The 17,471-nt window shown below is 44.3% G+C and overlaps 1 protein-coding gene across 1 annotated transcript in view; it reads right to left on the bottom strand.

The window, feature by feature from the left end:
* Positions 1-243: 243 nt before the first annotated feature.
* Positions 244-17,471, bottom strand: part of PLCG1 (phospholipase C gamma 1) — a 130,398-nt gene continuing 113,170 nt past the window's right edge. Inside the window, exons 24-32 of the mRNA XM_040330402.1 lie at positions 15,720-15,877; positions 15,397-15,493; positions 13,992-14,216; positions 12,114-12,262; positions 7,928-8,042; positions 6,485-6,646; positions 6,313-6,401; positions 4,021-4,187; positions 244-825 (exon numbers count right to left, since the gene is read on the bottom strand). Coding sequence (XP_040186336.1) covers positions 783-825; positions 4,021-4,187; positions 6,313-6,401; positions 6,485-6,646; positions 7,928-8,042; positions 12,114-12,262; positions 13,992-14,216; positions 15,397-15,493; positions 15,720-15,877 — 1,205 coding nt within the window. The 3' untranslated portion in view covers positions 244-782. The remainder of the gene's footprint in view (positions 826-4,020; positions 4,188-6,312; positions 6,402-6,484; positions 6,647-7,927; positions 8,043-12,113; positions 12,263-13,991; positions 14,217-15,396; positions 15,494-15,719; positions 15,878-17,471) is intronic.

Consider the following 17,471-nt stretch of genomic DNA (forward strand, 5'->3'; position numbering starts at 1 on the left):
CAGATGGCGCCACCTTCCAAGCCAAGACGCCAGGACACTATTTCTAGTCGCCCTGGCAACCGGGATTTGTCGAGCCCTGCCCTAAACTCCCTTTCCTTCACATATGCAAGACCCCCCAAGAGGTGGAACAAGAGCCCCTTCATATTGGCTAGAAAAAAACGCCAACAGCTAATTTTTAAAGGAAATCTTACGACTGTCCGCCAACAGATGTCAAGATACAACCAACATCTTCCCAAAACTGTATTACTCCGAATTGACCCTTTAAAAAGGCTGTTTTATTTAAAACCAAAAATTTTAAAAACGGAACCTGAAATAATATAATGTTGCAACGTACAGAACATTGAAAAAGATCCATAAAACGTGGAATGTACTCGGCAATAACAGGACAGGTGACGTCGGGGACAACACAACGCTTCACTTTCCTCTCTTCACAGTTGATAGATGATGAATATGAAGCAGGAGGCTGCCCAAAGCTCTGAAATGATTGGACAGAAACCTAGTCTTTCGTGATCAGCCCCAAGCATATACAAGGCCTTATATATAGAAAGAGCTTCTACAGCTTGTGCTGCAGATAAACAGTTCCCTTTGCGGAAACATCAGATACTGAACAAAAAAACACCCACTGGGGGGTCATCTTAGAGGAAAAGTACATGTTGCCGAATGTGCAAAGTTCACATCTCCATGCAGCAAAGCTCCCGACTGAGGCACTTTTTCCACCTGGGCGAAGGGTAGACAGAATCCAGATCCTGTCCATAAACATTACCACCCCGTTCACCGCCAGCCTACAATCTGTTATCTCCACTTAGGCGCGTCTTCCGTGGCACTCTGCAACAATAGGAGAGAGGATGGTTGTAAATATTTGAGGCATCAATATTTTCTAACTCAAACCAAAGCAACGGCAAATATTGCACAGAACAGAGCAGCAAGGCTGATTGCCGGTGTCCTGCCGAGAATTGTCCCCCGTCGGATTTTGCCCGCTCGGTCCTGCGCAGAACCTGCCGAACCGCAACACACCTCTCAATCGCCTGGACACGGAGCATGCGCATTGAGCACAATATTGTGCCACACGCTGACGCACGCTGACGATGCTCGCTCCACTCTGCAAGGGGGGGGCAGGTGTATTACAATTATATCGTGTAAGGGGCGGATGCCACAATGTCGCCCATCAGCAAAACTCGCCCTTCTTTATATACACCCGCCCCCCCTTGCAAACTATATGATAGTAATACACACGCCCCCCGTGGCCTGTGTATTATTATTATATCGTCTGATGGGGGGGCGGGTGTATGAAAAAATAAAATTGTAATACACCCGCCCCCCTTGCAGAGTGGAGCAAGCATTGGCAGCGTGTGGCAATGACTGTCACTATTCCCTGTTCATTGCACAGGCGCAGTCTACAGCTCATGCCCAGCTCTTCATGTTCGGTAATTTTCAGAGCTAAGGCACTGCGCCTTCGCAGTCCAGGGCGGGCATTATCTGCTAGGGCAGGGGTGTCAAACTGGCGGCCCTCCAGCTGTTGCAAAACTACAAGTCCCATGAGGCATTGCAAGGCTAACAGTTACAAGCATGACTCTCACAGGCAGAGGCATGATGGGACTTGTGGTTTCAGGACAGCTGGAGGGCCGCCAGTTTGATACCCCTGCGCTAGGGGGACACATCTCAGCAGAACACCGACAAGTGAAAGAGTGGATACAATGCATTCTTTGGTACAAAGGGCTCAGTTTTGCAGTTGCTTTTCTCTTAGGCTGGCCATACACAGCTCAAATCTCGGCCGTTTCAGCAGGAACTGTAAAACATTAGAACCATTAATGGGCAAGCTGAATGTACCAAGTTGATCGATCAACTTGGGTAAACAACCAGCCTGCCGCATTTTCTTACGATTATCGCTAGCGGCTGCTAGAACTATTAACCGTCTTCTCCTGGTGGAGATGGCTGCCCTCGCCCCCACCGGGAGCAGACAATGGCCCGGCAGGAGGGATTCCCGCCAGTGTTGATGGGCAAACTGGTGGTTGCAGGAAAGGAATTTGAACCAAGTAGGGCTGGGCTTAGTCAGTAGTTATTTCCCTAAAGCAGAGTTCCAATAATAATAATAAACACACACTCACCTGTCCCACGATCCAGCGATGGGGCCACCCCAACCCTTGCGTTCTCGCCTGCATCACAAGTGTGGGCACCCGGCTGTGACAGCTTGCGGCTTTACAACCGGGTGCGCACTGCATATGCATGTGTCGTGCTACGTTTAGGAGATATTTTCAGTACATATAGGCAAGCCTACCTATATGTAAAAATGGCTCGGGGGGGGGGGATGTTTACAACCTTAACCACCTCAGTGCCAGACGGTTTTACCCTCCTTGTTGCTATTGAGCATTGCACTACTTTAACTGGTAATTGCGTGGTCAAAACAGGGCACTGGCCTGTGATTGGACACAGCCAATCAGCAGGTTGCTTTGCCATTGTAGGCCATCCGGAAGTGGTTAAAGAGGAGGTTCACTCTGGAGATTTTTTATTTTTTTTAAAGTTAGCAACTACAAATCCTGTGCTGCCGACTTGCCTATCCAGTGATCCAACCCTGTCCTCACATGGGCTAGTTTTTCACAAGCCTTCCAGTTCCTGGTGGCTTACTTATTGCTTGCCAAGAACACAAATATTTAACATTTTATAACCTGTACATAGTACTTAACAGCACACCCATCATTTGTAAATCTAAATAATAATTTTATTCGCTCTGTACCCCAGAAAAGCCGGGCATGTTGGCTCGTGCCAAGCCCCCTCTCATACACACCTATTAACCAGTTATGATGATCTTCCTCACCAACCAACATTGAAGTGAGGAACGTGTGGGCTGGGTCGCATTTATTAAAAAACAAAAAACAAATGCCACCCATGGTCGTTGGTCAAATGGCTCTTTAAACTTGTTTTATAACTTTCAAATGGGATTGTTGCAAGGGCACAAAGAACTGTTAATATTTTTCATGAGAAAGTTGAGATGTATGTAATAACATACAAAATTGCCACTAGACACAAATGATGAAATACTATGAAAAAAAAACAATTAAAGTGGAGGTTCACCCAAAAAGTTAATTTTTAACATTAGATTGAGGCTCGTTTTGTGAAGGGGAATCGGGTGTTTTTTTTTACAATCGAAGCAGTACTTACCGTTTTAGAGATAGATCTTCTCCGCCGCTTCCAGGTATGGGCTGTGGGACTGGGCGTTCCTATTTGATTGACAGGCTTCCGACGGTCGCACACATCGCGTCACGATTTTCCGAAAGTAGCCGAACGTCGGTGCACAGGCGCCGTATAGAGCCGCACCGACGTTCGGCTTCTTTCGGCTACTCGTGACGCGATGTATGTGACCGTCGGAAGCCTGTCAATCAAATAGGAACGCCCAGTCCCGAAGACCATACCCGGAAGCGGCGGAGAAGATCGCTCTCTAAAACGGTAAGTACTGCTTAGATTTAAAAAAAAAACACCCGATTCCCCTTCACAAAATGAGCATCAATCTAATGTTAAATATTTTTTTCCGGGTGAACTCCGGCTTTAAGAACAGTTACACTTTTTTTTTTAAGGCAGCGAGCATTTGCATAAAGTTAGCAAACGTAGGCTCGCAGTTTTCTCCCCATGCAGGTTTGCTTTTTATTTTTTATATTTGTTCAATAAGTGCAAAACCCCCCCAAAAAAGATGATACTGCTAGAAATCCAGTGCTGTCCCGTGTTTTCTCAAATAGCATTTTTGAAGGATTTCAGAACCACTCCAACCCCCATATTATGGAGAAGAGGAGAGAGAATTTTTGTACTCCTAACATTTCCTAGGGTGACAACAATGTTAGATTCAGTACAACAAGCAAGCAATGCCATCTGGGACAGGAAATGTATTACTGGTGGGATCACCAGGTGTAAAAATGCAGCCACCACTGCTAAGGACTGACCAGTTGCAATAGATTCAATTTTGGTTCTAGAATTTAGATTACCCTTAGCTATTATAGTTGGGAAGTGTGCGCATGTGTGCCCTGGTCTTACCTCCTCTCTCTCTCGAAAGGATCCGACAGTTCTTGTGACATTCGGAACTCATCTAGCTGATGTGCGGGGTATCGAGAATCTCCCATTCCATCGCGTATTCGACCAGCTGAGGGGTCACTGATCCGCTCACGGGGTGCTGCTGCACCGTTAATTTCCCCATTCTCTTGCTGCAATTTATTAAGCAAATATTGTTTCTATGAGAAAGATCTGGGACTACAGGAAATCAAACAGGCTTGATGTACAAAATACACCAACCCATACAACCAATGAGAAATCATACAACTGATCTTTTACTAATCTCAGATTAGTCACTTTGGGTCAAAGTAACATTCTTTGATACATTACATTATCTATCCAAAGTGGAGGTTGGGGGTCTACAAGATAAGTTAATCTTGCATTGGATGCAAAGTCCTCTTTAACCACTTCAGCCCCAGACCATTTTGCTGGTCAATGACCAGGCCACTTTTTGCGATTCGGCACTGTGTCGCTTTAACTGACAATTGCGTGGTCGTGCGACATGGCTCCCAAACAAAATTGGTGTCCTTTTTTCCCCACAAATAGAGCTTTCTTTTGGTGGTATTTGATCACCTCTGCAGGGAAGGGGTTAACACTAGGGGGCGAGGAAGGGGTTAATCATGTTCCCTAGGTGTGTTCTAACTGAAGGGGGGGTGGGACTGACTAGGGGAAATGACAGATCACTGTTCATACATTGTATAAACAGACGATCAGTCATTTCTCCCCCTGACAGGACCGGGAGCTGTGCGTTTACACACACAGCTCCCGGTTCTCGCTCTGCAATGAGCGATCGTGGGTGCCCGGCGGTGATCGCGCCCGCCGGCACCAGGGGCGAGCAGGGGGCGAGCGACTCCGTTGGCGCGTGCACACACCCCTAATGGCTGGAATGCGAGATGATGCAATATTACGTTGTTTCGCGCAGCCGAGCTGACCTGCCGCCGTAAAACGAATCGCTGGAATGCGAGATGAGGTAATATTACGTCGTTTCGCACAGCCGAGCCGACCTGCTGCCGTAAAACGGCAGCGGCTGGTCGGCTAGTGGTTAAACACTCCAATACTGGGCACTTTTACCCCTTCCTGCCCAGGCCAATTTTCAGTCTTCAGCACTGTCGCACTTTGAATGACAATTGCGCAGTCATGCAACACTGTACCCAAACAGCTTTCGGGTTTTTTTTTTTTCCAAAAAATAAAAACACTTGCTCATTTGTTATAAAAATTTGGAAATAATTGTTCTTTATAAAATTTAGGCCAAAAAGTATTCTGCTATATTTTTGGGGTGAACATAACCCGAATCATTGTATATTTAGTGTGTAGGAAAGTTATAAAGTCTAAAAACTATTGTATATATCTGAAAATAGACCAATCCTGATGTACCGACGGCCCATCTCATTTCTTGAAGCCCTAAAATGCCAGGACAGTACAGATATCCCCCAAATGACCTCTTTGTTGAAAGTAGACAGTCCAAGGTATTTAGTAAGAGGCATGGCGGGGTTTTTGAAGTTGTGCATTTTTGTCTTTATTTTTTTACATATCACCACCAGTACAGTACACCGTTATCATATAACTGGTGTGGCTGTGATTAGGGACACTGACTGGTGACAGTACGATTTTTTTTTCTCTCACACTGTGACAAGAGCAATATGTTACCATAGTAGCACTACTCTGGGGAAGTGATTTTATTTTAACACATTATGATTGCTTATAGCAGAATTACAAGCATTTTACTGAATGAAACCGATTCAGTTTGTTTTGTTGCGATTGGTCAAAGTTAATCACATGGTACAGATAGGCTGTGATCACATTGACTAATCACATCTAGCAACACAATTGTACACAATGACTGGCATGAAAGGAAGCCATCCATTGTTTACAACGGTCATGTGACCTGCAGTGATTGGTCACAGAGGTCACATGGTACCCTCAAGCAAGCCGGTACACTGATCAGTAAGCCGGACACAGCCGGTCACAGGTCATGCTCCATGAGAGGACATTATAGGACGTCCGCTCAGACCGGTAAAGCCACCGCCTGGACGTCATTCTTCTATAGGCTTGGTGGGAAGCTGTTAAGGTTGTTATCGGGGAGGATGAGACTTTGGATAAAGTGTGAAGTCTCATAAACATGACACATCCATAATACACCAAGATCTTTGTCAATGAAGGAACCAAGTACAGTTTACCCCGTTGTCTCTTCCACACTGCATCTATCACTGGGGTCAAATAACGGAGCTCATCTTAGTCCTATAAGTGATAAACTACACAACCATTAAGGTCACTCACCTTGCTGGAGTAGATATCTAAACGTACAAGAAGGGACGCCAGCTCCAAGTCTTCAGTGTAATTATTCTTCAGTGGAACTGATCTGTATCCTGCAAAATACAGACGTGACCTTCTAATGGACCTTGCTATGAAAACCACCAATACAAAGCCCCCAGTCTCCTCTCTACTGTACCTGTTTTTAGGCCACGAACCATAAAGGATGCCTGGGCGAGAAAGTTCTGATCACTGAACATGTCCTCCTCATAGACCACAAACCTCAGGAAGGCAAGCTCTGGGTTGGAAATAAGGAACTGGAATGTCTTCTGGGGCCAAACCGGGTTCAATCCGTTATCAACTGGTTTTAAATAGAAATAGTTATTTGAAGACACTAGAAGGACTTTCAACATATAAAGGATTTATAGAGCGCCAACTATTTGTGCAGTGCTTTACTAAATAAAAGGAGACAGTGCAGTTACAATACAATTCAAGACAAGAGGGTTAGAAGGCTCTGCTTATAAGAGCTTACAATCTAAAAACAAATTCGAACATTAAAATATTAGATCTATATTCAAACTGCCTGAAGATGGAAGCGATGTGTTTGGATAAAAACACAAAAAAAAATGGTCTATTCAATCATATTTTTGAACAAAAATGTCTGCCGTCAGATTTTACGTCGTTTGCGTAAGCCGTACGTGAATAGGGCTGGGCGTAAGTTACGTTCACGTCGTATGAATGGAGCCCGCGTATCTTAGGGAGTATTTGCGACGTGATTCTGAGCATGCGCCGTTCGTTCGTGAAAACATTTACATGGGGTCACGGCTAATTTGTATACAACACGCCCACTACCTTCCACATTTAAATTAGGCGGGCTCACGCCGGCCTAGTTACACTACGCCGGCGAAACGTACGGCGCCAGATCTTGCAGAATACCGCTCTGAGCTCCCCGATTTACGCCGGCGTAGCGCATATGAGATGGTACGCCGCTGTACCTGATTCTAGCCCATTGTGTATAAAGCATGTCAAAAGGTCCAACCTAACCCATGTTGATTTGCATCTCTTTTTTTGGGGTGGGCGTTGCAATAGTAATCACAAATTTAAAAGTAAAAGGATTTCATACCCCCCCCCCCCCCACCCCCCAGTTTTTAAAACCTAAACTGCTGTTAACCTCTTGGCACCGGCCATGCACAAATATATGGGTCAAGGGGCCACATATTTGCGTGAATTTCTGTGCATACTCCCGGCACAGTTACCGGCATTTAACCGAAAACTTTTGATGGCTGCTTCCTATCGGGAGTTTTAGGATCATGTGACCGCCACTCACGGCAGTCATGCGCTCTTAAGCCCCACCCTGTCTTTGGGCATCATAAACCTCTTAAAGGGCCGGGAGGTGCCGGCGTTATGAGGTTAAACATGTGCACAGAACAAAGTTGCGTTGTCAAGTGAATCTTCTGTGATGGTCAGAGCCAACCAAAGACCGTGTCCTTCACCAGAGAGCATGTATCCTGCCTAGACATATAACAATCACTCCACACAACCCCTTAAACAGAATCTATACAGTTCTAAAAAATTTAAACAGTTGTCATTTTGATTTGTGTACCAAGTGGCACATGTACAACCCAGAAGGCAGTTGTCTCACCTACAAATTCTGTTTTGGTCTTGGCATTGTCATACTCGGCTCCACAGATTTCAACCTCCACAAATGGGCACACAATACCTCTACCGTTCTTCGGCAGATGCCTGGCACCCAGAATCTGCAAACATAAAACAGGTACTGTCAACTGGCTCATATTAAGGAGCTAAAATGTATACAGAACAGTCTGCTTATGTGTAAGCAATGCCATCATCAGCATTTCTATAATGACACTTGTGGACCAGTACCTAGGGAAGCCGGGGGCAGCACCAAGCCTACAAATGTACCCAATTTTCTCTCCTCTTGACATGTGTGGTTAAATTCTGCAAGATCCCAGGCTGGCTCCAATATAGGGCACTCTAGCATTAGATTAATACAAGAATAATCTCATGGCACAAGAGGGGGGACTTGTACTAAAGGAAATCATTCAGGTCTGCCTAGAGTACAGCAGTGTCTCAAGGTCGGCCATACTTTGAATTTCAAAATAGTTTTTTTTCGTAAATCTTACTAAAAATATTTGTTGGAATTTTGCACCATTTAGTGGGCCGCAGCATCAGCCGACTTTAGTGTGGCCATCGAATTTGAGTGATCGGCCATGTTGGAAATTGTTTGAAAAACTAACGATTTTCTAAATCAATGATTGGAGAAACGTGCTAGAGATATATATATATATATATATATATATATATATATATATATATATATATATATATATATATATAAATTGAAAAAGAAATACGCATGAGCGCGAGAAAAAGCAAATTCCCAGGAAAAAAAGACACGAAAAAAAAAAAATTCTGTAGCAAAACGAGGTTAAATTAAAGACTTGGGGCCAGATTCACGAACAATTACGGCGGCGTAACGTATCCCCTTTACGTTACTCCGTCGTAAGTGCTTTATTCACAAAGCACTTGCGTGTAAACTTGCGGCGGCGTAGCGTAAAGCCGTCCGGCGCAAGCCCGCCTAATTCAAATGGGGCGTGTACCATTTAAATTAGGCGCGTTCCCGCACCGAACGTTCTGCGCATGCGCCGTTAGGAAATTTCCCGCCGTGCTTTGCGTGAAATTACGGCGCCCCAACGTGTTTTTTGAACGGCGACGTGCGTTACGTCCTTTCGTATTCCCGGACATCTTACGCAAATAAAAAAAACATTGAAATTCGACGCGGGAACGACGGCCATACTTTAACATGGCCGGTCTAAATCTAAGCCATGAAATAGCAGGCTTAAGTTTGCGACGGGAAAAACCGGCTAGCGACGACGTAAGAGAATGCGACGAACGCGCGTACCTTCGTGGATCGCCGTAAACAGTTAATTAGCATACCCAACGCGGAAAACGACGCAAACTCCACCCAGCGGTCGCCAAAGTATTGCATCCTAAGATCCGAAGGCGTACGAAGCCGTGCGCCTGTCGGATCTTAGCCAAAAGCCGTCGTATCTTTGTTTGTGAATTACAAATAAAGATACGACGCGGCAAATTTGAAAGTACGCCGGAGTATCAGCAGATACTCCGGCGTACTTTTTCTGTGAATCTGGCCCTTGGTTGGTTGAATTTCTAAATCGATGGTGGCACCATCGGATCACAGAACGCACAAAATGTCTGATTTTCCAAAGACAATTTCTTCAGAATGTAGGGCCTGAATAACCTTAGCCTTGCTCTACTCCTGGATTTAGTCTTTTAGTACTCACACCATCACCCAGTTATCAATAGCCAATTTGGTTGAATTACTATAAAAATCGATTTTAAAGAGATGTAAGGAGGCTCTCATTGTTTTTAGGTGGCTCTCAAGTTTTCCGATTTTGTCATCAATCCCTATTGGCCCAAGGATATCCTTCCACAAGGTGAAAAGAGAGATCCTCTCCAGAATTGTATATACTTTCTATTAATGGGCAGTGAAGGTTCTGCGTTTGCTAATCTGGTGTAACAATACGGTCCACAGACTGTATGAATGCTGTGCACTTGGATGGAAGAAGTGCTTTCCGGTTTTTATGCATGCAACATCAATGTCGGAAGGGCTTGTTCTCAAATAGACAGTTAACCCCACATTCCTTGATCATCAATAGCAACACTGGTTTCAGTGCATGCGAATATTAGGCCATGTAGAACCAAATTTGAAACAAGATATTCTTTTTCGCTTCCTTAAAGTGGTTGTAAACCCCTATTAATGAAATTTGACTTAAGCACATATCTGTAGTGTTTACTTCTCTCTCTCCAAAGCTCTAAGTACCCTGTCTTTCTGCTGCTCCGTTCCTCTTATCAGCACTTCTGACAAGCTCTCCCACACATGAGATAACAGTAGCTGAAAATTTGTGTCGGGAAGGGAGCTCTGAGGGAGATTAGCAGAGAGCTTGTCTATTAAAACTACAGCTCTACATGTTCCTTCATTCCTCTGACTATGGGGGGGGGGGGGTGCCTTTCCTCCAATCAGCTCTCAAAGTGTAAAATCAAACTCCCCTCCCACTGATGAAAGAAGAAATATTTCTAACACGATCTGCACTTTCTAGAGAATGCAGAAAGGGAAAGACAGCAGATATACAAGCTATCGCCGGCCCAATGTGCATGTGGGCTTAAAGTACAACTAAGTTAAGAATATTTTTTACACATCTTGAATAGAGTAAATGAGGGCTAAAACCCCTGTCCGTGTTTTTTTTTTTTTGACCATCTGTGTCCCATTGGGGAGATATCCCTGCACTTCCTGTCCCATAGCCAGAACAGAAGTGAGGGAATCAGAACCAGCAACTAGTGTCCTCACTGAAAGATTTCCTATTACTGTTCTGGGGACAACCCCAATATTTGAATCTCCCCAACGGGGGCAAAGACACAAATAAGATCTGACAGGGGTTCTAATCCCTCTCCACTTCAAAGTGTTGCCTTTATAATTTTACTTTAACATAAACCTTTCCCGAGAACACTGCTACTCCCCTCCCGAAGACACAAGCATACTCAGCAAATGGTTTCAATATGGTTCAAGTCAGTGACCTGGAACGAGTATACATTTCTTTAAACAACCAAATATTCTATGTACAATGACAGCACATAAAATTGTTCAGTTAACTATATTGTTTTTATTCAGGATATGCAATTTTCTTTGGATAAGTGTCTGCACCATTTGAAAATCCCATCTTCTGTCCTCCATTTTTGTTTGATATTTTCTTACAGGGATATGGTGAATGTTACGCTAATCAATACCAATTTGTATGGCAAACGTTCTTTTTCATATTACAGTGGAACCTTGGATTACAAGCATAATTCATTCTAGGAGAATGCTTGTAATCCAAAGCAATTGCATATCAAAGTGAGTTTCCCCATAGAAGTAAATGGAAACAACGATAATTCGTTCCGCATTGACTTCTATGGCATGCGATACCGCATGTGGCCAGAGGTGGTGGTGGTGGGGAGGGGGGGGGGGCAGAGAGCCCCGGAAATACTCGGGGACAGCTTGGCTGATCTCGGAAAGGTTCAGAAACACTCGGGAACTGAGTATTTCTGAACCGTTCCGAGTGTCACCCGCGCTCCCGCACCTCTGGCCAAATGCCATACTGCATACGCCATTAGCTTGAATTCTGCTAGTTTTGCAAGACAACACTTGCACTCATTATTCAAAAAAACGCTTGTTAACCGCGTTACTTGTAAACCAAGGTTCCACTGTACATTTCTTTAAAGTCAGAATTAGGTTAGACATCCTTATTTGCATGCCTATTCCAGGTCATAGACACAAAGAGGTTGATTTACTAAATGCAAATAGACCGTGCATTTTGCACATGCCGTTTCTCCAGAGTGTAGTAAATGAGGTAAAGCATTACTTTGCAAAGAATAAAGGAAAACATATATATATATATATATATTTTTGCCTGCATATGATTGGATGATGGAAGTCAGCAGAAAGCCCCCTCACTTACTAAGCTCTGAAAAAAGGGCAAATTTAATTTGCCTTTAGTAAATGCACCCCAGCGCATTAAAGTACAGAAGCAGGGAGTGACCGATAACGCCAAGGAGTTTATCACATGGAGGAAGATGCAGCATAAAGGTGTGAAAGATTAATGGTACTGAACTGACCTTAAGAGCCCAAAGTAAGAGCAGAGCTGAAGCGCAGTTCCTTGAGGCACTACAAACCGCCTTCACTTCAGCACTATTGTTACCTTTGGCACTTTATGGGTCCAGGTCGTTTTCAACGAAGCAATCTTAGTTCTTACCTCGATGCAGATAATAACTGGCTCCGATGCACGAACGGAACATTTGTCAAATGGATCAAATACATCATCCCGCATACAGTTTGGCTGCAGAACATAACCGCAGCGACCTCCTGAATGGAACAGGGCCTGGTTCATCTGCATGGGCTTATCTGCAACGGAAAAGAATAGTCATGCGAGATATTATAAACTACAAAATAAATTGCGCTGCTAGCTTTCACCCCTTATCTGCCCGATCAACTTTTTCATTTTTCACATGCGTAAAAACATCATTTTTGGCCCGAAAATTACTTCAAAATCCCCAAAACATATAGGTTTTCTGAAAGGTGTTGAGTTAATGAGAAATTAGTTAATACGAGCGTATCAGTATTTATTCATTTCTGAAAGGTGTACAGTCATGTTGGAACAGGAAGGGCCCAACACCAAACTGTTCCCATAAAGTTGGGAGCATGAAATTGTCCAAAATGTCTTGGTATGCTGACGCCTTAAGGGTTCCCTTCACTGAAACCAAGGGGCCAACCCAACCCCTGAAAAACAACCCCACACCATAATCCCCTCTCCACCAAATGATGTGGACCAGTGCACAAAGCATGGTCCATAAAGACATGGATGAGCGCGTTTGGGGTGGAGGAACATGACTGGCCTGTACAGAGTCCTGACCTCAACCCGATAGAACACCTTTGGGATGAATTAGAGCGAAGACTGCGAGCCAGACCTTCTCAGCCAACATCAGCCTCTGATCTCACAAATGCGTTTCTGGAAGAATGGTCAAACATTCCCATAGACACACTCCTAAACCTTGTGGACAGCCTTCCCAGAAGAGTTGAAGCTGTTATAGCTGCAAAGGGTGGGCCAACTCAATATTGAACCCTACGGGCTAAGACTGGGATGCCATTAAAGTTCAGCTCCCTTACTCTGAGATTGTGAATTGCTTAAACAGGTTTTAACTAGAGTGTTTTAGGAGAGAGAGAGGGAGCGGGGAGAGAGAGAGAGAGAGAGAGAGAGAGAGAGAGAGAGAGAGAGAGAGAGAGAGAGAGAGGGAGGGGGGGGAGAGAGAGAGAGAAGAGAGAGGAGAGAGAGAGAGAGAGAGAGAGAGAGAAAAGAGAGGGGAGGGGAGAGAGAGAGAGAGAGAAAAGAGAGGGGAGAGGAGAGAGAGAGAGAGAGAGAGAGAGAGAGAGAGGGGGGGGGGGAAGAGAGAGAGGGGGGGGGGGGAAGAGAGAGAGAGAGAGAGAGAGAGAGAGAAGAGAGAGGAGAGAGAGAGAGAGAGAAGAGAGGGGAGGGGAGGGGAGAGAGAGAGAGAGAGAGAGAGAGAGAGAGAGAGAGAGAGAGAAAGAAAAAAGAGAGGGGAGGGGAGAGAGAGAGAGAGAGAGAGAGAGAGAGAAAAGAGAGGGACGGAGAGAGACAGAGAGACAGAATAGTTTTTATATTATATATATATATATATATATATATATATATATATATATATATATATATATATATATATATATATATATATATATATATATATATATATATATCAGGAAGACAAAAGACCACTTTAGTTCATCCAACACCAGCTCAAAATAGGATGATGATTCCAGGAATTTCCTCCCCTGGATTGGAATGATGTATTTATTTTATCATCTGTAATACTTCTTTAATCCAAGCAAAATTCCTTTTATCATCATACTTTTGATTTGTTTGAATTATTGCAATACATCCACATATCTGAAAGGTTTAAACATAGGAACATAGAAGTAATAAACTTTAACCCTTTATTACAATAACGGTCACAGCATGTGTGCCGAGCCAGGAACTTTAACTGCAGAGGTCTCATCAATTAACATTTATACAGAGAATGCACTAGAAAGCAGGCAAGTCAGATGAAATGTTGCACACCTGGAGTTTGGAAGTTCAGTGCTACCAGCTGGCTGCCACAAATCCACATGGGCATGGGGTCATAGTTAGAGGAATCCAAACGCTGCCCTTTAGGGTAGATGCGGGACAGCTGGCGTCGGTTGTAGTGCAAAAACTTTTTGCCTTTTTGCTTGTTGACGTATTTCTCAGCTTTGGTCTCAGGAAAGGACGACATGTCCCGATAGCAAACCCTCTCCGTGCCGATCTCTAGGAATAAACAAGTCATCAATGTTATAATGAACACACTGCTTGTACTGAGCTTCATGACGATGACATATGTCAAGTTTTGATATAAAATGTATGTTATGTGGCTTTGCATTCCAAATTATTTAAAATGAAAGGCAAGTGAAAAACTAACCTTAAAGTGTTTGTAACCCAAAAAAAAAAAAAAAAATAGATCCTGTTCCTTCCTAAAGCAGATTATACAGCACAGTGCTTGTGCTATGCAATTAGGTCCCCCGTATCACCTGAAATACCTGACTGATCATGGCTGGTTCTGCCCTCCTTTTTGTAAACTGACCACAGTGTATCATGGCTGCTGAGCCCCGACACAATGGTCAGTTTTACGTGCATCCGTCATCCAACGTAACAGTGTAAAGTCGCTTCAATCCCCTCGGTTTGTGCAATTAAAAAAAGCACCTCTACTTTACTCCACCCAGCTGATGTCAGTGGGAGTTCTTAGCCCCTCCCACTATAGCAGCCAGCCTGGGGAGAGGAGAGAGCCGGGCGGTCACGTGAGCGGCGCTATGGAATAAGGTACACGGTTGCTTTTTTTTTTTTTTAAATCACACACACACACTGGGGAACATAGCATTGTCTAACAGAGGGGATTGGAGAGACTTTACAAGTGGCTTTACAACCACTTTAAATCAAACTTCCACCCCTATTCTATCTACCCCATAAAAGGAAAGTGCCTATACTTACCTTGGGTCTCAGTGCTGGCTTTAGTGTGGAGGGACAGCCAACAACGGATGCCCCCTAGTGAGCCCATGAGTGCCATCACCGCACAGGCCCTGAAGCCGCTTTCACTGCCTCTCCTCTACAATGAAGCCAAAGCTGCAGAGATAATGGGACCATTACAGAGCAACTCCAGAATAGGTAAGTATAGACATATTTCCAGGGTAGATAGAATAGGCTTAGGGGTGGGAGAGGATTGAAATATAGTTAGGTTTTGACTTGCCTTCCACTTTATTGTAAATTTAAACTAGAGATTGCATTTACGGCCACATTTTACTGACCTGATAAAGGGATATAACAGGAAAGACCTCATAAGTTATTATAGGCACATAGTGCACATGGTAACGCCTTAGTAAAAGTCGATTGTAAAATACGGTCTTGCAACATAATCACGTGTCGTATCAGGGATATAAAAATAAAAGTCACTTACTTTCTTCATCAAATGGCACAGGTCGGCAATAAATGACAAGTTCAGAGAGTTCCAGGGCAATTTTCTTCCTCCGTTCCATAATTTTGCCCTCTGTGAGCTGATAAAAAGATGATATAATAGGAAAATAAATACACAGAAGACACAGCAGCGATAGAGACCCCAAACTACATCTCCCCACTACAATCACTGGTGGCAAACACTAAAATCTGACCCTCAACCTTCCCTTAGCGAATGCACACACAAGATAATCACCAGCAACATAGGTCATCCAAGCTTGGTGGGGGCCAGAGAGTGATGGAAAGAATTGCGTTGGCTCAACTTACCCTTGCATCTGCAGTTTGGGCTGCCTCTTTGATCTTCTTCACCCAGTCAAGCATATCATCTGCAGAGTCAGCTGCCACATCAAGTGGATATCTTGTTACAGATGGGACATTTATAGAGAAGACGTAAGGACGATTGTACAGACCCTCATGGCGAATAGCTGGATAAAATGGGGCAGAAAAAAAAACAATGAAGTAACGACAATCTGCAAAATCTCCCCACCACATACTCTGACTTTCTAAATGAGTTAGGGTTATGCTTTATAGCCCAACAAAACTTTCCAGGTGCATTAAAAAGCAAGGTCCTTCTCTGAGGTTGCTGGCAGGGGACAGTCACATCTACCCAGGCTGTAGCTGCTTTTTAAAGAAAATGAACTGCAAGACTTTGAACATACATTACATAGTGAGGGAAAACAAGTATCTGATCCCCTGCTGATTTTGTAGGTTAGCCCACGGACAAATAAATTCTCAATCTACAATTTTATTGGTAGGTTTATTTTAACAGTGAGAGACAGAACAACAGAAATATCCAGAAAAAACACATTTCAAAAAAGTTATAAATTGATTTGCATTTTAAAAAGAGTGAAAAGTCTTTGATACCCTATCAGCAAGATTTCTGGCTCCCAGGTGTCTTCTATACAGGTAACAAGCTGAGATTAGAAGCACTCTCAGGGAGGACGGAGGCGTGGCCTAGGAATGGCTGAGTGAGAGACACGGTACCTTGGAGCTCCGGGCTCTCTCCAGGAGGAATTAGCGTGTATGTTACCCCACTCAAGCGGATAAAGCTGTTTTTGTAGGCGGCAGATGAAGTCCTATAACGCGGTATGCAGAGTGGCCGCAAATACATAACGAGGGCAGACTCAAAGAAGGCAGCCTCGGCAGCAAGCAGCACAATAAACACTCAAGGTGATATCCAGAGTTATTTTACATCAGCGTCCCCAGTGTCCATAGCAGCGGGTGGATCCATTAACAGAGGAGCCCGAGGACGGGGGGGTGAGAGCCACGTCAGCCGGGATAGGTCTGTACCGCAGCGGAGATCTTCCGGGGTAGGAGGTTCCCAAGTACAGACGGCCGGAGCTGGAGCACGGGTCCTGGCGGGGGCTTTGAAGTCTGGAGAGGCAGACATGGAGATAGCAGAGATTAAAGCTATGCTGGCAGCTCTCCCGACGCGACAGGATATCGAGAAGCTCCCCACCAGGCAAGAGATCGAGGTATTGATATCACGGGTAGAAGAGACACAACGTCATGAATTAAAGGCGGTAAGACAAGATTTAAATGTGCTGACAGAAAAGGTGATGCTGAGAGAGGACTCGATAGTGTCCATAGAGCAAAGAGTGGGGGCTATTGAGAAAGCTATGGAAAAGAAACAGCACGCCAGAGTAGATATGGTAACAGAAACAGTAATAGACTTACAACTGCAGATGGAGGTTTTAGAGGACAGGAGCCGCAGGAAAAATGTGCGACTACGGGGTGTCCCGGAAGCGACAGATATTGAGGACCTGGACATTAAAATTAAGGGGGTTTTTGAGATGATATTAAAAATACCGCAGAAGGAGATCGAAATAGAGAGGGTGCACAGAGCCCCTGGCCCTAAATCCCTAAACCTAGAAAGACCAAGGGACATAATCTGCCGTTTGTACCGATACCAGCAAAAATAAATGATTCTTAGGACGGCATGGGACATGAGGGATGTTGTATACGAGGGGGCCCATATAAAAATCCTTCCCGACCTATCCCGGGCTACACTTCAGCGCA

Source organism: Rana temporaria, chromosome 12, assembly GCF_905171775.1.
Source record: "Rana temporaria chromosome 12, aRanTem1.1, whole genome shotgun sequence".
Classification (NCBI taxonomy): Eukaryota; Metazoa; Chordata; class Amphibia; order Anura; family Ranidae; genus Rana; species Rana temporaria.